At 39.8% G+C, this 24,023-nt stretch overlaps 1 protein-coding gene across 3 annotated transcripts in view; it reads right to left on the reverse strand.

Annotated features, from left to right (window-relative positions):
• The window catches only part of LOC137887311 (protein unc-13 homolog C), a 98,333-nt gene that overhangs the window by 63,810 nt on the left and 10,500 nt on the right, over window positions 1-24,023 (reverse strand). For all 3 annotated transcript variants that reach the window (XR_011105047.1, XM_068730184.1, XM_068730183.1), the window contains exons 3-11: window positions 17,303-17,325; window positions 16,608-16,654; window positions 15,389-15,467; window positions 12,529-12,582; window positions 8,457-8,676; window positions 7,109-7,336; window positions 3,514-3,655; window positions 1,848-2,017; window positions 64-179 (exon numbers count right to left, since the gene is read on the reverse strand). Coding sequence is in view for 2 of the 3 variants with exons in the window: in XM_068730184.1 (XP_068586285.1) it covers window positions 64-179; window positions 1,848-2,017; window positions 3,514-3,655; window positions 7,109-7,336; window positions 8,457-8,676; window positions 12,529-12,582; window positions 15,389-15,467; window positions 16,608-16,654; window positions 17,303-17,325 (1,079 nt within the window). In the remaining variant the exon portion in view is untranslated. The remainder of the gene's footprint in view (window positions 1-63; window positions 180-1,847; window positions 2,018-3,513; window positions 3,656-7,108; window positions 7,337-8,456; window positions 8,677-12,528; window positions 12,583-15,388; window positions 15,468-16,607; window positions 16,655-17,302; window positions 17,326-24,023) is intronic.

Here is a 24,023-nt window from a genome sequence, read left to right on the forward strand (position 1 = left end):
ACAATGATTGGGGTTGAGTGAGAACTCATTTTGCCTAATGCTGAATCGCATGATGATGGTTACCTCATGTAAACAGGTGTATTGGCCATGAGGAGGAACCACATTCTCCTCCCCTTTCATTTCCACGCTGATCTTGAGTCTGATGGCACCAGATACCGCAGACTTGTCAGTCCTTTTATCTGTAATACACAACCAAGCTGGGTTAGTCATACAGGGAAAATAACTGAAGAGTAACTACCAATTACAAGCTGCATTTTAGGTAGGTTAGGCAAAAAGTGACTACCTAAATCCATAGAAACTATCATATCAAAGTTTTTGCTCACTTTTTTAACTCCGCAATCTCTATTCCCAAGACATACAGTAGTATCTCAATTTTCTGTATCCTGGATGATATAGCACAACACTAAGCACTAGAAAGACCAGCTTGGACTGCCAGTCTCTGTACAGGTATCTAAATTGTGTGTCACAAGTTTGGCATTCAATTGTTCCTTATAATAGCTGATAATAGCTGGAGCAAGTGAAAGACCTATTAAAAGAATATTTTCTAAAAGTTTTATTCCATTCAGTTCCGCTCTAGCGCAAATGGACAAACCCCAGTCAGTGAAAGACTGTACAATTCAATAAACAACATTGTTGTCCACCTCGATAGAAAGCACACAACATTAATGACAAGAACATTGATGGCATAAAACACAAATTACATCATATCTTCACAGCCATGCAATTTTAATGTATGAGAAAACACTTGCATTTGCAATATCACTGGCTATAATGCAATATATGAGCATGTCTCTTGCATGCTCATATATAGCCACAAACATACACAGCCACAAAGACGCAGGCTTACACATTCCTGACAGGTTTGAGAGCTAATGACTCCACAGCTGCTGGGGTTCGTTAGAGACCATAAATGCCTCCCCTCTGTGCTTTCATATACAATTCATCTCGATCGTATTCAATGAGGGAAATTTCCCCCTACTGTCAGTTGGTCTAGAGACAGACAATTGAAAAATAATTAAGTGACAAAGCGACAGAGACTAGCGTTGTAAACGCAACAGCCCAGATTGAAGAGGAGCTGAAGAGGCTTAGAGAGGAGATCAGCTGTAAGGGTGGACACCCACAACAGCAAAGGGCTGTTTAAACATTTATTGTGGACATTTAAAAAGGCAGAGAGCAGCAGCAGCGGTCAGGGGTCAAAATTACCACAAAGTGCATCCTTTTAGCTAGAGAGGCAAACAAAGACAGCACCAGCCAGTCATAATACTTGAACAGAAGTGGGAGCTCGCATTATGTTGCACATTCAACCTCATGTCATATGGAGATACTGGTGATATTTGAGAGTGGAAACAATGAAGCGCTCTGCATCAACAACAGCAGTACCAAAACTAAACCAAAGGTCTCAGTGGCTTCTTGGTACATGGATAGTAATGGTGATCTCAATTGGACCACATTTTATCTTCCTGTTTAATGGCTACATTACGAGATTGTGTAGAGAAAGATATAAAGAGTTTAAAAGAACAGAAACCTTGTAAAATGTGTTGCAATCACAACAAAGGTAACTAGGGCACTTTTCTTGGTATCGACCCTGATGTGTCTAAAACAACAAAATTCAAAGTAGGGCTGCAACAATTAGTCAATGATAATTAGTCACACAAAACAAGCAAATTGAAGACATCATCGTTGCCTGTGAGAAATTGTGAATGCAACTTTTCTTTTGCCAATCTAAGACGTTTTTTTTTATCATTTAGGCAAAACTCTTGTTTGACTGCATTCAGGCAACAAAAAAAAAGTTCAATCCCAAAACTCAGGTTTCATATCTGTGTTGCGAGATCAAATGGGTAACATACCGAGATTGTACCAAACGTCCATCTCTCCACTCAGAGTGCGAACCTCGATGATGGTCTGTCCCAGGAAATCGTCTGACTCACGCTTGAAATGCTGCTTCACCCTTGATTTAATGTCATCATCCTCGTCCCACACACGCACCTTGATGCGGTCAGTGGCGTTGTGACATTCACTGTGATTTAGAAGATGATTATGTCAGGTCAAAACAATCACAACAACGTGAACAACATCAGCAGCGGTTTATTCAGCGACAGCTCATCAGGCTGGGGTATTCAGTAGAGCAGAATGACAGTCAAATGCATGAATACAAGTTCAGACACCTCTTTGATCCTTTGGACACATATGGAGAACAATTCTTGCCTAGATTCAAATGAAAAAATGTGTGTATTTGTGTACGCATGTGAGTGTGTATGCTTAGCATGCGTATGTGGAGGAGGGCTCTCTGCCTGGAAGGAGGAATTACCACAAGACATTGCATGACCTTTACTCTGCATCTATATATACTTACTCCCAATGCATACTAATATAATCAGAGAAGAGATGAACGTTTCACAAGAATGACTGCATAGCATTCATAGCATGGATTATATATGTTTGTGAAAGTCCGCCTCTTTGCTCCTCATTTGCATCAGTGCAGCCGAGAGACGTTTCGCAATAATGACTCTGCTAAATAGAACAGAGGTGACCAAAGCACTTAGCTTCAGATGGGGTCAGACTCTTCGGCTCTGGAATTAAAACCGACAGATTACATTTTGTTCTAATGACATCTTGGGTGCAACAGCCAGAGAAACAGTATCTGCAGTATTTTGTTTTAACTAATCCCTTTCCGGGGGAAGCACTGGCTGCTGCTGCTCCACTTGTCTAATACTTTGCTCTCTGCCAAGCATACAGTAATGCATCGCTCTATTAATCTACACCCTCGTCGTAATGGGAAAGAGCCACCACTGGAGGCACATTACAGGTGTAGAGCCCTGTTTAGCCTTGAGATAGGACATGTACATATGCACACACGCCCACACACACACACACACACACACACACACACACACACACACACACACACACACACACACATATATATAAATATATATAGAGGGAATCTCAGGAGTATATACAAAATACTATTCTTAACAATAATATAAATAATACCTTCACAATTAAAAAAATATGCCGTTTCTTACAGGAATATGATATAGAGACACCTCCAAAGGAAGCCTTGACCAGGGTTCTCAAAGGCTACAAATTTCCACATTTTCAAAACTACTCATTTGGTTGTCAAGTAAAAGTTGTCTCCTGGAAACTCACTTACAATCCAAATCCACATCAAATTTCCGATCTGATGTGTGTTAGATTTGCACAATAACCTACCAGCTGAAACACAGTTTTATTTGCGTGTGCGTGTGTGTGTGTGTAAGTATGGGGGGTGGCATCGTAAAGCGGTTTTGGCAGTGTCTGCACCTCCACATCCTCTGCAGCGCAGCTGGTGTATAAGATGTCATAACTGATAGCAATTCCCAAAGCTATCAAGTCACCGTCAGTAACAAAAAAAAAGAAGAAAGAATTGTCTACGTATTTACTAAAGCCTTAAGATTCCCTTGAACAGATGATTCTTAATCTTAGTAAGGATTGTCTGGTCGGATACAGGTCAAATTAGTAGAGAGCACTCACAAGTTGAACTTCTCATCCCAGACCGGGTTGAGGTTGCCGAAGATGGTCTTCGTCCTGCGTTTGGTCTTGCCCACCTGGACGGTGACGTAAGGGTCGCTAGAGCCAGTCTTATCCTTGGCCTGTAAACCCTGTGCACTCATCACTGGAGACAAGACAGGGTTGAAAAGAGTAAACAGTACTGTAAATATCATACGCAACATATGTGACCACCTTAAGGATTTCATACTTCAAGTTACTTATCCTGAAATTAAACTCACTACAGCTTATTTCACTCAATTCACAGGGGCATATTATTTTGGAAGTCAAAAACAGAAAGCATCGGCCTGGGGGGATGTTTTACAACAGTCTCTCAAAATCCCAGTCATGCATCTACTTCTATATTTTATTTTAGTGCTTACTAATCAGTTTCCTGAATTTTATTTATTTGATTATATGGTGTCAACTCAAGAATTGAGGGCTTGTTAGTGCCTACAGCAACTTTGTGCACTTGCCAAAAGCTGAGGCAACTAAGCAGCTCTTTGGTTCATTGGCAGCAGCCACATTTAATATTCTTGTGTTTATGTGACATATTAATTATATCTATGATTTATATTTTCCAACATCCAGGCTATAGGTAGATCCATCCATGTGTGCCGGCCCACGGCTACAATATGTCTATGCTGTGCTAAGGCTAAGATTTTGAATCTTACTTACACACTTACACACACACACACACACACACACACACACACACACACAGACACAGGAAGGTGCAGAGGAGAGACAGTAGTATTTCACAGCGCCATAAAAGGGAAAAAGGACACTGAGGCATTAAATATGCATAAGTGACAGTCTAAATAATTCAGGGTACATATATATCCCTCAGCTCAATGCTGACAGAAGTTGATGGGAAGGATATAGAGGCTTGAAGAGCCATGGCCTCCCTGCTCCAGGAGTACTGAAAATCAAATGGCTTCTGTAGTTAAGGCAACATACATATAGAGGGGTAAGTATGCTTCAAAACAAAGTGCTTGTCAATTCATCTAAAATCCCTGCCCTCAGACCTTTCTATGTCGGAGCGCAAGGGATGCAGTCTACAATTTTTGTCACATTCGGATATCGACAATCCCACATTCTCTACCAGATGTGCAGAGCTGAAAAAGTAAGAATGCAGCTACCTCTGTCACATATCCGATTTACAAAGATGAGCACAATTATCCCCCAGATTATCCCTGCCCCACTCCTCTGTATGTATGGAGGCCAGCTTTTTGACCTGCCTTGAAGTGTGGCTTCATTTTGCACCCCCCCCCTCCCTTAAATAGAGTAAACTGGGAAGAGACTAGGGAATTGATAGCATTTTAATCCAGTACTGAATCTGCTTATCATATTTGAATCCTTTTGAATCCTTTATTGAGTCTGTTTGGGTTTAGGTTTTCACAATTTATGCAACAAAAGTCGGATATAACTTTCAAAGAATTGAAAGTTCCTGCAAAGTTTACATGACTGCCTATTAGTACAAAAGCTGAGAAAAGGAGAAGATTTCTATTGATTTCAGAAGAGTAGAGTAACAAAGAGGGCATACCCAGAGGCATACAAATATTGTGAAGACTGGCAACTGAACAGAGGAAAGGACAACATGTTTTTCCATTTTATACATTAAAGTCTGTTGCGGTGAGTCTGAGCAAGGCTTTCAGTAAACAGTGAACTAACTGTTCAAAGACAATTTAAGTAGGAAAATATTATTATGTAATATACTCATACTCCTTATTGCACGTTTGTTTGATAATGATGTGATCAGTGCATGGGCAGGTACAGTAGCAGATTTGGTGATTAGCAGAGATTTTCTAATTAGCATAACATAGTATATATGATCAAGGTTCATGTTCACTGCCAGACCTCTTAATGTGCACATTAGCCAGAAACAGAAGATCTCATGGTCGCTGTGAGAGTGCTGCAGAGTCAATGTCAGCCTGTATTTATCGAATGAATGAGACGTAAACAACTCAATAACTACATTTTAAAATTGGACGTTCAATAAGCCTGTGAGAAATTGACCAAGGCAACCCTGGGTCTTCTTAATGTCTCTCTTAATCCTATTTCCTCTCTCTCTCTCTCTCTCTCTCTCTCTCTCTCTCTCTCTCTCTCTCTCTCTCTCATCTTTCTCTTCTTTCTTCTTCTCTTTCTCTCCTAGAGTCCTCTTCCTTGCTATTCCTAACCTTTCCATCTCACTCTATATTTGTCTCCCTCCCTCTCTGTTTCTATGTCTCTCCAGTGTATTGACACGGTGAGAAATGCAAGGTGAGCAATACATGAGCTGGGCCTGGCACAGTTACCACAGAGATAGATTGCAGTCCAGGTGTTGAGGTTACAAAGCTAACTTCCTGACCTTCTTTCTGCCAGATGACTAGGAATAAAATGAAACCCAGTGATTAAGTGATAATCATTTACATATGTATGTAAATGAGGGAGTGAAATGAAAAGAAGAGCCTTGTAATCTTCAAGGATGATTATTCTTTTTAGGTTTATGGTCTTCAGAAACAGGGACAAACAACAGAGGTTATATAATCAAACAGAGTGTGAAAATAGTGCCACAAATATGGATATGGGATTCAGATCTACTCCCTTTTACTAAGAGGGATAGTAAACAAAGACAAGAGAGGTTTGGTAAGAAAAAGGAGAACAACTGTTCTATAATGCAACTAACCATTATTTTATCAAATTTTACCAAAAGAGATGCATACTGTACAAGCACAACAAAAATGTTCCTTCTGAAAGTGCTGTTCTGTCAAACTGCACTAAGGGACATGACATTCTGATTGGCATCTCTGAGAGAGCTTGCAGGGCAGCTTTGGGGGGTTCTTTTCCAAAGTACACCGTACAAATCAGCGTGCTAGTGAGCTCAAACACAATATCTCTGTCAGTTGCAGCAAGTACTCTACAATAATAATAACTCTTTATTACTTCCTCTCAGATGCTTTGTATTTACCGTGCCACCATTTAACATTTGGCAAGCATTGTTGCAATCTGATAAGCTCTCCCACTGCTCAACTTATATCTTGTTTTCATTTGAGCAAAATTCACGTGTTATTAAAAATATGTACTTGTCTAGGTACATGAGTAGATAGCTGATGAGTCTACACATTTGTGTCCTGGTTTCAAAGTCTCCACATGATGACCAAAACATCATCAGTTGTTTTCCATAAAACAGTGACGCATTAGCAACCATCACAGCATTATCAACAAAATACTTCTCCACAAAATACATGATCAATTTCTATTTCTATTTCTAATTAAATATGCATTGCTAATTGTGGTCCAGTGTCAGGGGTTAATGACCAAGAGCTTGAGGTTAATGACAAGTAAATACTAATTATAATAACAATGTTTGTCATTCCAGATGAGCCTGACTTGTAATGGCAGTTTTGTTGATTTGCCAAAGGAGGACTGAGTAAAGGGTTACAGGTCATGGACCAAACGTCAAAGGTCAGCTGCAGCAGTATCAAGACGTTTATCACCATCATTTATCAGGACATTTCTAAGCTAAGATACATAATTAAAATTTTAGCAGATGGTTTGAAGATGAACTTTCTGATGTAACTACAGGAACAATGCTAACCTGTGATGTTGATTTTGGCAGACCACTTGGAGGTCCCATCCAGAACAGCCTGCTTGGCTGTCTTCAGGTGGCTGGTGAAGTCTTCTTTGGAGACATGGAACATCTCCTGGATCACCTCGAACACTTCAGGAGTGTTCTTCTCCCTTATCTTCATGCGCTCCTTCATAGCCATGATGATGTTCTGGGTCTTGTCCTCCGCCCCGTGCTTGGAGCTCTTCTCCACTGCCCCTGAAACAACCCAAGGGTTAGAGTTTCCGCTTAGTAGTCTGCAGGTTTAATACCCAAGAATTGTTAGAGAAACTGGTGATCCATCCCAGTGTCAGCATAACTATCATATGTATTCAGAACCTTTCTCACCGTCTTATTTTTTGAATAGCCATGGTTACCTGACTTTCTCTTTTCTTAAATACAGCAAGAGTGTACGATACTGTGTTAGACCATCCAGAAACCTATCTAATATGTGCCACTATGACTTTGACTGTGTGAGCGTGTTTGGAGGTTGGCCAATCACAAATTCACACTTTAATGTTGGGTTAATATGTGTGTATTTATTTATGTGAATGTGTGTCTGTACGATAAAAGAGACACAAATAGCGGTTCATTCCCTGTATCTGATCACAGTATCATGTACAGTATCTAGAGTGTGTTCATGAGGGCAGATCAAAATGTGATAAAGACTAATCGCATTTTGAACTATGAGACATTGTAATACTGGTATAAAACCGTAATAAAACATTGAGTTTTATAACAGCCAGAGTGTAGCTAATCCACTTGTGTGTGAAGATTGTCTTGGGGTTCATTCTTGAAGCCTGCATGTCACATCGTTCCTCTATGACTACACCGTAACAACAGGGGTGTGCCTGATTGAAAAAGCTGATTGGGTACTGTAATGAGCAGTGTAAATGCATCATGTTTCTTTCAGCAATAAGTGCAAGAGGATATGTAATCTGTATTAAACAAATCCCCATAACAGCATTCACATATACTGTAGGATTTACAGAATAGTGCTGTTATTTATAGAAATGTGGTAGATGAAGTGCAACACTAGCATTGTGGGCACTTTACAGACAAACCATGACCTGAAAGTGAACTGATTTTAAAACTTATATGGCAGTTGTTTGATTACTAGCGAGTCGTGCAAAAAAAGGAAGTAAATCATAAGATAAGACTCATCAGATCATAACGTTAAGCATGTAAAAAAATAAGAACACTCTCCGTCTCACACACAAACTATATGCACCCATGTAGCACTGTACTCACAAAGGCATGTTTGTAAGAACATAGCTATGTGCTTTAAAGTCTTTGTGAACTGTGCATCAAAGTATTATGGATGGATCTACTTTCTTACTTTGTAAACAATCTGCATTGAGCAGGTCCTGGCACTTCTCGTGGCATTTAACGCCGCACTCTGAGCAGCGCATGCCCTGACGCGCGATGCCCCACAGCAGCCCCTCGCACTCATGGCAGTAGGTGGGTGCAGTCGCCGTCCACACCTCAAAATTATGGGGTGTTGTGGATGAAATCGGGTAGATCAAGGCCTGGAGAGTCTTCTTGAAGACATGTAGTTTCTGAAAAGAAATAAAAAGCATTGAGAGATTGTGAGAAATAATATAAAGTATGGAGAAAATGATAAACAAGGAAAATATACATAGTTGCCAGAAACAGAGGGGGTATGGCTTATTACTAGTAATAACTTCAAAAGTTAATAAAAGCAGCTCTACTTAAATAGATTTTCAGAAACATCCAATACATCTTGAGATCAGCAATAAAAAAGACTTTTGCACCTGCTGAGGGACCACAATATAGACTAATATCATTGCATAAAGTTTAACAGAGACAGCTTCTGCAGGCTCAGTTCAAATTGATCTGCAGTCTTAATAGCATGAAATTTACAATACACTTCTGCATCCTAGTAATATTTATTAGATTTATATGAGTTGTCCAAACTGCAGCTATCATTCATCAGTACAGGAGCATTTTTCAACTTCTGTTGTTAGAGAAAGCAATTTAACAGATTACTTTATTCCAAGAGATCACAAGTAGGAGGCTTTGTTGATCCTTTTCTGATTACCTTATCACCAATGGAGAGGTCAGTTGTATGGGAGTAAATCAGTCTTACGTCTCATTAAGCTTAGATTAACAGCATCCTTACCCCACATGTTTTGTTCACATTGAGTGGTTACTGAATAAAGCTCCTACAGACCAAATGCTAAAGTCTTCTCGAGGCCTGTCTACACTGATTGCTGTGTAACAGAAACCTCCTCAAATTGAGTGCTTTACTGCAGCAGCCCTGCCATCCACAAGGGCTGGAAAACGGGCCGGGACTTGCCAATTCTTGAAGGCAGAATCAATGGATGCTGTAAATAAGGTTTTTAAAAGTGAGCATTATCCAGATTGAGAGAGAGAGAGAGCAAGCGAGAGAGAACGTGACAGAGGAAGAGAAGAAGATGTATGGTGGTTAAATAAATCCTCAAGCGGTACTTGCTCTCCACTTCTACTGCGCTCCGCTCCGCTCCCCCCCCCCCCCGCTGTCAGCCCCCTGTGTGTTGACAATGGGCTTTAACACCTGAACAGTAGCTCTGCACTTCACCACGAAGACTACTGCACCGCTCACTGGGACACACTTACAGACACAAATACACACACATCCACTTGCAGAGATGATTAAATGACACCAGATGACAGGACAACAAGGCCATCTAACATTGCAAACCTCTGTTGATGCAACAGAGACGCTGCTGAGTCCTAGTGGACCTTTAATGAAACAGAGCAGGGAGACAGAGAGATGTTGCTTTTAATCTGAGAACGATGAGATGAAGCAGATGTCTGAGATTAACCCACAACTTGCACACAAGCTACATCGGCGCCACATTCGGGAGCCTGTTCCTCACCCAATTTAATGCTGAACTGTTAAATACTGACACCACCTGCAGGAGATGAGTGTGCCAAAATGTCTATGAACGTGGGAAATCTAGAGACCTCTTCCTTTTAGTCTCTATTTATTTATTTATTTTTGCCATGGCATTTCTTTGACCATTGCATGAGTGTATACTATTCATCTATTTCATTAACAAAAGTCGATATCTGTCTCTTTAAATTTCCCTCCCTCTCTCTGCCTACTCACTCTCAGTCCTAACACTGCATCACACACTGTGCAGCAGATGTGGGAAGAGTGCTGCTTGCGTGAGTCTCATGTGTTACACTGAGAGGTGACCCTGGTGATTTTGTGCAAGACACAACTGGAATTGATTGACAGCTGCAGCCTCTGCCTGAGAGCAACATGACAGACAAGAACACTACCATCCTCCCTGTCCACCTCCAGCCTTCTACACCTCCAATCTTTTGCTTTAACTACTGTACCAGCTCAGCCCTAACAAGGACCATATGTTGCAATTTAAACATTTGCAAGTATTTTAAACTCAATCTAATATGCTTTTCTATCTGGTAAGGTCCAAAATGACTTGGGTGGAAATCAGAGGCAAGCATTTTAAAATCAATGTAGTATAGTTTGCTAGTAACAACTTGCCTGATGATATCTGACCTGACTTAAAGCAACGCATCACATCTCATTTCCAGATACTCCTTGACCCATGTCAGATCGTGGCTCCCTTCTTCCTTTGAACAACTGAGTGAGTCCCTGCCTTTGTCTCAGCAGGTAAGCACAACCTCAGTTTATGTTGACAGTCGCTGTTAAAAGGCTCTGGTGCTTGGATCACATCAAGCACAGAACATTGAGCGGACACACGGGCCGTTAGCCAGCCCACACATAATGCTCCTTTCTGCTCTAAAAAGCAGATACATGGGAAACATGACGCAGAAAGAGAGACTTCTATACGTCAGCAATGACAGAGTAAGATATTTTAATCAAATTAAAATGTATGTTGACAGAGGGAAAACAATGGAAGAATTGGGGCAGAGATGATGGAAAAAAAGAGGATGGAAGATGGATGCACTCTAAATAGGTTCAAACATCTCTCCCGGGAGTTGGGGGCGGATTGTTCAACATGACTGCCTGATCAGTGACAAATAAGGGCCAGGGGGTCGTGATGACAAAACACTGTGAGCTCTGATCCTCTCTCATCTTCTTCTTATTGCCCTCCTTTTCTCGCCCTTCCTCTCTTCCCCTAACTCCTCTACACTCTTAAACAGCATATGGTCGTTTACTGAGTACTTTCGCAGTCCTCACAGGAAAGCACTCTCCTGGACTTAATGCAGCAGATAAAACTCTGACATCTGCTTGTCCTACTTAGCAAGACCGCACAATCTGCAGCTTTGCTCGGAACTCAGCTTCCCTCGGCCACCAATTATTAAACGATTCCTTGTTTGCTCTGAATCAGAATATTGGACATCTATCGCTGTTCAAGTCCTTATACTACCACTGTGGTGCAATCTCCAAAATCAGGCCAAGACTCAGCCCCCTTCCTACACCAATTAACACAGTGCATCTATCACGTCATTTCTCCGTCATCTGGGATATGAGTTGGTCATCCCTAAAGCCCCTTTCATAAGACCCATATCAAGACCCTGTTACTGTAGGACAACTGGGCATGTGAACCATGAGGACCAAGTCAAGTGTGTGACATAGATAAGTGATACGAACGTGTACACAAATCAGTGTGCACAAATTGAGGGCAGGGTCTCATGTTTAAAAAGATGAAATATGTGTGCATGACGTGCAGAACACATTTAAATCTAGTCATTTTGTAGACTTAGGCAGCCCCATGTTGCACACCGGTGGATAAGAAATTGTCTGCTTGTTTGTCTTGCTGAAGAACTGCTTTCTCCTGCTGTTTGCGTCCTATAAGGCTGTCTTCCCTCTGGGAGGGAAGGATTGCAATCCATTAATGCAGAGAGAGCTTTGGAGGTCAACACAAAAGTGTCTCACACCATCGGCTGAGACATTCTGCTTTTTCTGCATAGCTCTGTGTTCCTCGATACACAGTACATATTATTAATCGTAGAAATTGTATAAATTAAATGATGGGGCTAACTTATCATTTCTGAACTCAACCAAATAATCTGACAGAAGGAACACAGCAGAAAGAGTGAGTAGCTGGCCGGAGACACTATTTTATTAAACTGCAGTATGTCTTGTAGATATGACAGTGACAGGCAGACACACAGATGATGGCATGCTGTATACACATCTGAAGAAAAATCATTCAACCACTAATGCCATCAACCTAATTTTAATTTCAGAACCCTGTGTTCCTGAAGTATCATGGCTGCAGCAAACAGCACAGCTATAAAAGTTTGTCGGAGTTCCAGCTCCCTGCTCTCAAAACAGCGCCCTAAAAAATAATGAGCGAACATGGGTCCAGCATCCCATGTCCCCGCAGAAGCCTCCATTACCCAATTAGACTCCACAATAAACAGACAATGACGTTGCATGCATTCATTGCAGGCATGTAAGTACTCACCAGATCCTCATTATTCAGGGTGGACCGGTTCACCAGAGCGAACGAGATGCCTGCCTTTCGAGCAGTGAGGGTCTAAGAGGAGAGGAAAGGAGAGATGATGAAGAGGGATAAATCCACCGTCCCATGTTTGATACAGAATCTCAATGTTTACACACAGTGGCACTCTATATAGAGTTGAACAGTTTCTGAATGGGGCATAGCATTTTGTGAAAGGAAGAAAAAGCCTGAATAGATATGGGATACATGAATAAGAGAGAGAAATTGTCTAAATCACAGTAAATCGATAGATCAAAAGAAAAACAAGACTCCTAAGTTTCTGTAAGGGATGCAGATGAAGCATTCATCTTTTGCTCTTAGCTTGTGCAAAAGTGTAGAAATATAGTAAGCTTACCAAAGCCTGTGATTTTCCAGGAGGCCAGGAATAGAGAATGAAAGAAATGAAGAAATTTAATTAGACAAGGAGCGGGAGGATGAATGCTGAAAGCACAAACAGCAGAAGAATTGTATTAACTATCCATTCTGAACGCATAGGTGTCTCAACTGCCATGCAGGACTGCTGATTAGGGCACAGAGCTCTAGAAAGGTTCAACTATTCATCAAGAGAGATTAAACAGCCGTTGCATGATTTTTTTTTTATCCACTCATGCACTGGAAGTTACTTAACTGCAGTCATGCTTGGCATTTATTTTCAGTTCTCTGTTGGATGAAGCTTTGATCATATTTTCTGCTGTCTGCTCTGCACATTAGTTTGACACAAACAGAGAAACACAAGACACACACACTCACGTATGGGTGAAGCCAGATGTACTGCACAACACAGACTCACACACACTCGCACTTAAAAAAAAAACACAAAAAAAACCCACACACGCATCTGCTCAGGCATTCACAAACTTACTCAAACCTTAAACAGCACACTCCCATACAAACACAAACAGGTAACACACAGACGCACACAGATACACAAATGTAAATTAGCTGTTATGTTAATATCCATTGAGTTTGAGTGACCAGAGATTGATAAACATTTATCCCATACTGGAGGAAGTTACGTAACAGAGGAATGCAGACATGGACAGCTGACAATATTGGATCAGTCTTTACCACGACCCTCTTGTCTGTACAGCCCAGCTATGGTAAAGATCCATGGAAGCCATGGAGAATGTAGAAGGGAACGTGACCTCTACATGAACCGTGAGTGTTGATGTAAGTTTATCAACATGCACCAGCACTGTTGAGGTTGCTACGGGCAATACAATAAGACCCTGTGTCCAGATGTTATCTATTCATCTACAATATAGCGTTCAATGCTTTGTGAATCCATTTACAACGCTCGTTTTTTTGTTTATGCTTTTGCATCCCGCCATGATATGGGGGAACCCTGCTGTCCGTTCCAATCAAAAGCTGTTGCTGCCCGGAAGCAATCACACAGCAAATGGGAGACATTGACAAAGGAGAGGCATGAAAGGGGACCAATTAGTTTGCTGACTACTGACTTCATCCCACGTGTAAAAGGCTTGCTCAGTGTCACTTTTACATGATTTAAAAGCCTCACACAGTTAAATCAGAAGTCAATGAAGTCTCTCGGATATATTTTTGGGTTGAGTTGTCAACATTTCAAGTTAAATGCAATTTATCGAGCAACCTGCCGAGCAACAAAAAAAAGGAAGAAAAATGGCCAAGCATCGGCGAGGCTGAAATCTGACAACTCACTGAAAAATATCACCCATAGCTGTTATGGGTCTATGTAGGAATGGCAAATATACACGCAAAATCCAAAAAGATTTAAAAATTTAAAAACGACAACCCATACTTACCAAGACATTGTTGGTTATTAATTTCATGAGAGATATGGACAAATACAGCATCAACTCATGTTCTTCACCGTGATATAAACATTCATCAGCATCTATGTGTATGACATCAAGCTGCATAATCATATTATTTCACAAGAAAATCAAAATCTTTTAAGAGTAGAATGCTTAAGTATTACACAGGTTGTTTGTAAATCAACTTAATTGTTAGAGTTCTGATCATTTCTTCCATCTTTTAGACTAAAATTCATGAAGATGATAAACAAACATACACAAGACAGACGCACACTGTGTTCACATAAAGGACAAACAGTTATAAACAGACATGTATACTGTTGGCATCATGACAGCATGCTGTCTCTCAGAAAGACTAACCATGTGGCACAGTGCTAAAGTGGACTCCAGTGAAACAGGCCTCTCTGTGGGATATGTTATGACACATTACGCTGCAATAAAAACTAATGGTGGAGTAGCACTGTGATGCAATGCCTTAAACACCCTCTCTAGGCTAATTAATCAAACCATATAGAGTTATGGCTAAGGTTAGATTAACACTCCCACAAAGCAGTGCTCTACACTAAATAGCCATAGTTTTAAGTGGTTGCTTTTATCACCCATGAACTTCTTATTGACATGCTTTTTCTATCACAATTAGAGATAATGGGAGTTTTGAAGCTGTTTATTTCTTTTTAAACTACATAGCAGGACTACATAGCGAGGAAAGTATTTTCTCGTGCACACGTGGAACAAACTTGTAATTAAATCACACATCCAGATTTAGTTATGTTTTAATAACCAGAGACTTCAGCTTAAAGAATACCAAGGCTCACATTAGTCCTTGTCCTAGGATATTGTATACTGATAAGAAACAAACTGTCATTCTCAAGCACCACAACATTTTGTCAGGTACCCAGTAAAGTTAGCAACGTCTTCTGCAGTTGTCCATACTCACACAGAGCAGAATTCCACCAGTGTGGTGTAATGTGGGGTCACTCAGATATTTTTGACATAAATCACACATAACCTTGTTGAGGCCGATGACTCACCAGGTCTCGGACAAGAGGCACTGTCCTCTTGCGGCGTAAATCTGGCATGCTGTCAATACCATAAAGAATACTGCCAGCCCTGGAGAAGAAGACAGATTTAAAGTGTATTAATATCATAATAATGTCATGCTGGGGGAGACACTACAACAGTGAAAGGGGGGGTCTTGATTTACACAGTCGGCAAATACCATGGATCATGCCTCCTACATAACCTGTCTCCCCCCCCTCCGCTTGATTCGCTGGTGCCGACCACCAACACTGGAGCTCCATGTAATCCCTCTCACTCTCTGCTGTTCCCATAGAGTCCCTCTTCCACGTTATCTAAATGTGTATTGGGTATTGCTGCAGTGATGCCTGTTATGATACATATGTATACTAAATTTTAAGAATACTGAAAATTTGTTGAACTTTCTCCACACCTCAAAAATGTAAATTTCAAGATGAGTTTTTCTCAGACAGCACTTCAGCACCAGTTACCTTGCTCTCTCCATCCTCCAACTCTCTAGCGCACACTCCGCGGCTCCCTCACTGCTTTCCCACCCGACTTGCTTCCTTTCCCATGAGGCTCTCTGTGGCATCACCTCAACTGTCACTCAAAGCCTCTCTAATGACCTCAGCATGACATCAAGGCCCCAATGCATCCACAAAGATAAAGCTCCTCAAGCTTTTCTGTCAGCCCTCTCAGCGACATCAGTGGTATGACCCTAAAGATACACAGTCTGACGAGCTGCCCCGGCCCTTGCCTCACCCTAGGGTCCCTGGCTCTCGCTGCCTCTTTACTGTATAAACAATGTATGCTGCAGATGGCTGTGAATTCATGGCATGAGCTGAGGTAATGGAGGTTAATTATGATTATTAGCTATTTTCCCTTATGACATAATATGACAATAGTTGGCTTCATCTATCTTACACATAGACTCTCAACCTTAATCGTTTACACACATATCTGAATAAGAAATCAATCAGACATGTGAAGCCAAGAGCATCAATTCCTTAACAGATGTTGTGAAGGCATCAGGCATCTTGTATATTAATCTCCTCTCTGTGGTACATCACAAAACAGGGAGCATGCCACCTTAATTAGGGGTGAATGCCAGAGAATCAGCATGTCTGCAACATTTCCGCTATATGTGCCTCAGTATGGGGGTACAAAACAGCACAGCAGCTAAGATGTATGTACTTGTGAACCGATTAGATCAGGAAGTGAGCCACCACTCACCCTCCAGACTGCAAGCCGAGCACTTTGGGGTCCAAAATACTGTGAGGCTGCAGAGAGAAGAAACACACAATGTAAAACAATAAATACAAGGTAAGTGCACACAGCTAAACACAAAGCAAACCGCAGCAAAATTAAAAAATATATATACTGTATGACAAAATGTACTTGGGAATCTACAGTAAATTTGGAGGTAAATTCAGGACAAGATAAATGATAGGAGAGGAGGAGTACAGAACAGGGAGAAGAGAGGGAAGACACCGCAGGCAAAAGACCAAATTGTTCCACATCAATGTAATTTGTGGGCTCAAGACTGAGAGTTTTGCCGCTCTTGGTGCTTCAGGCCAGATTTGCCTATTGTGTAACGCTCCCCATTCACTGACAAAAATGTCCAGTTTAAAACACAAATAATTTTCTGAAAGGGAATAAAAGGATAACCAGCAGAAAGTGACAACAACATGGCTCAAGGGCACATGCTGCGTTCTCTTTCATACCTACAGATATCACTTCAACGTATCTACAGACAAACAAACACTGGTATTTTCAAATCAAATTCAAGTGAGATGCAAAATCCACACACCATCACACCATATACCACAAAACACAAAAGACAAATTTACAAACATATACACAAACACATGCACATGCTAGGAAATCACAAGTGTCCACGTGGTTGATGAAAAACAATGACTTAAAACCTGTGTGTCCAAAGCACTGCTGTCTGAAAGGAGAAAATGAGAGTAGGGTGGAGTGTTAGAAAAGAGCAGCTCACTGGAAAATACACACACTTAGTTAGGACACAGTAGTCTACTATTACTGGCCGCCTGATGACACAATTCTGTTTTCAACAGTCAACATGTGCCTGAAGGAGAATGTGTATGAATAGAAGAATACCATGTTGAGTAAAAGCAGTAGAAAAAGCTGAAAAGAAGGCCTCTCAGCTAAAGGTTGAAATATGAATATAATTCTTTGCATATAGAATATTCTAAATCAATACAGAATACATTTATAAAAAGTATGCCTTTGATCAATAGCATTACATGAGTTAACAATCCCAGCTATAGAGACATGGGACATTAGGTAAGCATAAGCGGTTGGTATCATATTGCCATTTTAGAGACAAACTGCGAGAGGGCAAGCCTTCTAAATAAGCAAGACTGCAGAGGTGTAATTACTGTGCTATTGATCCATGGGTGATGAATGGCAGCATAATCATGATCTAATGTGCTACAAACAGAAAACAGCTGTTCACAAGAGAAAGATCAAATTGCTGCTCTGATTAAAACAGCGTGATAGACAGTTTGTTGTTGATGTGCAGTTTCTGCATCACTAATACAGCAAAAGGCAATGTAAACCTCTTTCTTTAATTTTGCCAGTATCTTTTCGATTTAGTTTGATCCGTTTAGTTGAAAGTTGACGCCTGTTAAAAAAAATCATATCATGAAGATATTAATTGTTAACCATTAAAAAAGCAATAACTCTGGACCTGCACATTGATTGAGCAAACAATATAGACTATTTGGTGGATGCTATTACGCAGAGTGCTCTATAGTACCATTAGTGTTCCAGTGCATATCTCTGTGCAAGTGCATATCTGTTTGTGACGATGGTACTCAAGAAGGCACTGCTTATTTGAAAACATTTTAAAAAAATTCAAGTTAACACAAGAGTTTTGAATTTATACAAACTAATATTTTAGGCTGAGGTAGTATAAATTCTTGAAAAGGTTGAAAAATGTTGGTACAACTGTGAAAATGATGTTACTGGGCAAGGTGAAACCAAAAGCTGCACAAACGCAGACACACAGCACTCAAAGAGGAGCTAAGCTGCAAGTGGGTACCATGGACAGCGATCAGCTAAGCTACTTTCAGCACGGCATACAAGATAGAGCCATCTCCTGCTCCCGCAAGTCTGCAGCTGCACTATAGATAAAGCCAGACCACAAAGATAGCCTATAGGCTGCTGATATGAACCTCATTTCACAGGTGCCTTAAATCTATTGAACAAAAATGTAATTGACTGGTAGGAAACCCTCTGTATGTATGTGTGTGTGTGTGTGTGTGTGTGTGTGTGTGTGTGTGCTGTGGGCAACGTGTTGAGGTATCGAAAGCAGCAGTAAATCCTGCACTTCAGTGCCGACACACATGGTTACAGCGTTCATAGATCAGAGTTTGCCAGAGCAGAAAAGCCTGCACATGGCTGATAGTAAAACAAGGACCTGTCCCTGCTTTAACACACACAGGAACATGTCTTCTTGTGTGGACATAGTCAGGCACACATTTATAGAGATATACTAACATACACATAATGGTGTGTGTTTATGTGTATATATATATATATATATATATATATATATATATATATATATATATATATATATATATATATATATATATATATATATATATATATATATATATATATACACACACACACACACACACACACACACACACACACACACACACACACACACACAAAGAGGGAGAAAATTGACCTTTATGACAGTAGAAAAATGTATGTTAAATCAAGAAATCTCAAATTTGTGATGACTGATTTCCACAAGTCTGGTTTTTATGGATGTTTTGCTGCATTCAGCACATTAACAAAACTATGTCATGATCAAAGTCCAACACTGAGCGTGTGAGCGCATGACGATATGAAAAACAGAGAAAATAAAGATAATGGTAGTGAGTATAAAATAGATTTGACACTATTAACTATTACTGAGACAATATCTCATGGCCATATTCATATTTCCATCTTTTACTTTGAGTACACACATACAGTAAAGGTGTAGTTCAGACTTTCAGTACAAGTCAATCATAATTAAACAAATCACACAACTTTTCCTTAATATACAATGATCTTGCCTTCATCAGCATCGCATCACCTTTGTACTGTGTATTGGAGAAGAGTTGGACAGCATTTTGAATCCATACTGCCCACATCAGATATTGCTATTATAGTAATGGCTTTAACTATTACAATATACAAACTGTAATAAAATCTATAGCTTGATATAATTTGTAGGGCTAGCAGAAGTTTAGCCGATCCTGCACAAAGTGTATGCTACGGACCAGCAGAGAGGAGAAGGTTTGTGTATAAGTGGAGTCACCAGAGCAGGAGAGTTGAGAGGGACCATGAGGTCAAGGCTGACATGACCACCAGTTTGTGGTCAGGCTCATTGGATCAGAGCGCCAGCAAGATCCCAGCACAGAGTATAGGCTGTAGGCTTACAGTGAACACATCCTGATAAAATAAAAAAATAAAAACGCTCACCAGAGCAGAACTGCATGCAGGTGTCAACTCTTACACCAAGTTTAACATCTCACTGGAGGAAACCAAGTCCTGTAACTTAATATGTGAAGTTAAAGGTAGAACGCTAACCTTTTAAAAGAAAGGTGATACACTGTTTCAATCATGCAAGCAATAATGTTAAACTATCAACAAATGTAAAAATAATATATAAATAAAAAAACATCCAGGTAAAAGTTAACAGGGTAAAGTTTAAAAGACAAATGACATAACGTAACAAACGGAGCTATAAAGATATATATATATATATCTTATATATATTTAAAGCATTTTTGCACTGGCTGGGTTAATTACTTCTTAAAATGGCTCATTTCTCCATTTAGTGTCAAGATAAGAATAAGTGTGACCTTCATACTGCTGCAACAGTGGCATTAAACACTACCTAGAGACCAAAGTTTGTGTCTATAACCAACAGTCAGCATTGGTTTCTTTAGGACAATCTTTCCAAGACTGAAAACTGTTTTAGATGCTTAACTTGACAAAATGTACGTCTGGGCTGGTGCATCTTTATCACACCAGGGGATAGATTTGGAGTTCTTTAAACAAAATAAATAACTCTGTAGTTATTCACTGTGACATGCCATTGCAGAAAGAGCACACGTGTTATTAATAACATTTTAGCTTGAGCATTTTACCTTGTAACAGAGTCATCATTGATGTGATGAACACATGTGCTGTTCTTTTCTTCTCAAGATACATAACGTTACTGTGAAAAACGTTTTTTACTCAACAGTATTAACGTTACAGCACTTCATTAGTCAGCCCAGCTCAACCGAGGGTGCCTTCGAATCACTCTTCAGCCGCCGCAAACACACCCAGACTAACGTTGAGCACAAACAATATTAAAAATGTCTGTTCGCAAGACCCCAACCCAACTCTCAGAAAAGACAGCAACAATTATTTCTTTTTAATGTTATTTAACATGAACATTGTTAAATAGTAATACGTATCACGGTTCAAAATATTGATTAATGTGATGTGCTTGTGAGTTCCCTGAGCTATAGGAAACAATGTATTATTTCTATATTTATTCATTTGTTTATTTATTTATCATTTATTTATGCTGGAATTTCATAGCATTCACCGCATACATGTATTTGTTGTCTTTATAATTACACAATCGTGTATTGCTTGCACCTCTTTTATCATATAGCGGTATAGGACCATTTGTTCAGCTTGATACCTGCTATGGCGACATGACAGCAAAACCAGGATACTTTGTGTTTTACAACGTAAAGGTGTCCTCAAGTTGGTATGCAAGGAAATATACAGATGGAGGTAATACAAAGATATTTCATTTAACCACATATTAGACTTTTTAAAGCTGTGTCATTAATAATCATTGTGTTACAGGATTTCTGATAAAAAGAGAGGGCCAAATGGGAAATGTGTGTATTGAGAGGTTGTAGCCCTCCAGGCTTTGATGTAATAAAAATGTGGTGGCCTCAATTTGTTCACTTCCTGTCCACCTGACAATATCACATATCCAAATCATGTTTGTGGCAGTGTGATGTCAGAGAGTTTATTTTATTTTGTTCAATTTCAGCGTGAAAATAGAATCCTTGTAGGCATGAACCAGGAATAGAGCATTTGGGTAAAACGGGTTATCGACCCTTATCTAATCAAAGATGCACTTTTGCTTTGGAAACTGAGATCTAAATTGTACACGTAAAGCAAACCTATTGACTGTATTCAAGTTCAGAGTAAACTATGGAAAGGAGGCTCTCTCCGTTTACAGCAGTCAAAAAAACAGCGATACTGAATCAGTCAGTGCTTTGGATGGTATCACCTACAACAACATTTTTTATACCCACACTTTCTCTAGAAATGGTGCACTAAGCATAACGAGGGTCTACCTCCTTTACTCCCCCAGGAGCAAGCAGCAAACTTCACTAGCAGCAGACCTCTATAAATATTCCAAGCAAGGCTGACCTGGTTACAGAATGCCCTTGGGAGTGTGAATTAGCATCTGAATACAGACGCTGCTGTAGCCGGTTAAAGACAGGCCTGGCAAAAGTGGCAGTACAGCTGAGACTCCCTTCACAGTTCCCATACAGACCAGCCAGCATGCATCAGAGCACGAGCATGTGCACACATCAGCTACACAAGATGAAGGCATAAAGCTAACCAGGGGGGAGTATATAGTATTCATGTCAAGGATTGCTTAACTTGCTTCCATGTCAGGTAGCATTGGCTAAATTATGTGTCAAACATAAAATATAGCTGGCCTTTGGTATATCCTTTTTTAAACAAACATTGCAATATTTTCTTTAGAGCATAAACCAGTTATTGACTAAATATAAAGCATCTCAAGCGAGTCCAAAACTTTTTTAGACATATTGTTGGTTATTTGCAGGACTTTAAGCTGCACTATTACCTAAATAACGTGCATAAAGATGCCCAGAAATGTAGGTATAAACCTTGAAAAATAATCAAAACAGGCAGGTCACTTTATATGTAGGATAATAATCAAGCAAGGCGACTTTGTTATGTATATGTGAACCCAAAGATCTGACTACATACCAGATTAACGTATTCAAACATTTGCCTTTCTTTGGTTTAAATGAATCCTGCCTCAAATTTCCTCTACTCATCTCGACTTGTCTCATTCTGTCTCAATAGCTTTCAATTTGTTGGGTAAAGTGAAAACTAACAACAGCTATGACATCTGTACTCATATGTGAGTGTTCATAGAACCGGGAAACACTAAACAGCAATAAAGAGTGACGATAGAATGCTATAGACAACAAACTAATAGAGAGATAAATAAAAGAGCTAATAGCCATCGGACAGTAAGGGCAATTAGTCACACATTTTAATTTGGAGTCATATGCCCGGAGTCTACAGCATGCCTCACCTCACACATGCATGAGTCAACAATGAGAAGTGAGTCAATCACTCAATGAGGTATCGGATCGACTCTTAACTCTTCTCGTCTGGTAGTCCAGCAAAAGCAACGTATAAGAATAGAAAATGGACAATCAGTCAATAAATAGCAAGATATTGCAGTAAATAAATGCCAAATACATGTTTGAGGTGATTTGCTTGACTAGCAAACATCAATATATTGGCCTCAAAAATGTATCAATTGAGACATAATTGCAATAGGTAATATAAGTTCAAATAATAATGACCGTGTTGACATGGATGGGTTTGCACACATTGAAATAAAGTGAATTGAAATGAATAATTTCAATGAGAGTAATGGTATATATAACCATATGGTAATACATTTGATTATAATGCATATTGTACTGTGTACTATACTTCTTATGAGTTGCAGTTTGTTGGTCTTAAAAAGTTGATAGAAATGGTCGCATACAACCATATGACAGCAAAGGAATCTCTCCTAATATAAGATTTTCAGTAAATAACATTCTGTGCAGGATGTTTGGTGAATGTGGCCACTAAAAGGGTTTATGCACACATCTGTCACACAGTCTTCAGGTGTAGCCTGTATTCCCTGAACAACAGTACCTACCGCACCATGAGTTCCACAGCTGCAGCTACATATGTAGGTCAAGAGCTTTTTCATTTTAAGTAAGGGTGGAAATTCCCTGGTCTCTTTTTTCATTCCTTTTGAAAGACTCCTTTTCTTTCAATGTGTAAATCTTAACCATTTATATACCTACGTTGATTTTAAACTGCATCCTTTTTACTTAAGCCATCAGCTTTACCACATTTTGATTCAAAGCTACTACTGCAGTGAGCCAAAATAATTATACAAAAAGACTAATGAGAGCACAAGGCATAATATTTTACTAAATGTAGAGAATAAAATGTATCTTATTTAAAACACCACAGTGCAAACATCAGTGACAAACAGAACGTTCTCTGTGGCAAATCAATATGTAAAGACTTCACACGACTTGCTTTAACTGTCTGCCAGTGCCAAAATCTTTTGTTGATGATAAATGATAAATCTTCAGAAAACACATTTGACAGTCTAATCACTTATCACTAGCCACAATCCGCTATGAGAGAATGTAGTGTTGTGCCATGGGAATACAAATACAAAGTCAATGCCACCTGCAATACTGCCATCCAGAGAGAGTATCCTCTTCAGTTTGTCAAATAAAATAAATTACCAATTCAAAGAGA

Source organism: Cebidichthys violaceus, unplaced genomic scaffold (assembly GCF_023349555.1).
Source record: "Cebidichthys violaceus isolate CVI_PGR_0920_01 unplaced genomic scaffold, fCebVio1.0.p SCAF_5, whole genome shotgun sequence".
NCBI lineage: Eukaryota > Metazoa > Chordata > Actinopteri > Perciformes > Stichaeidae > Cebidichthys > Cebidichthys violaceus.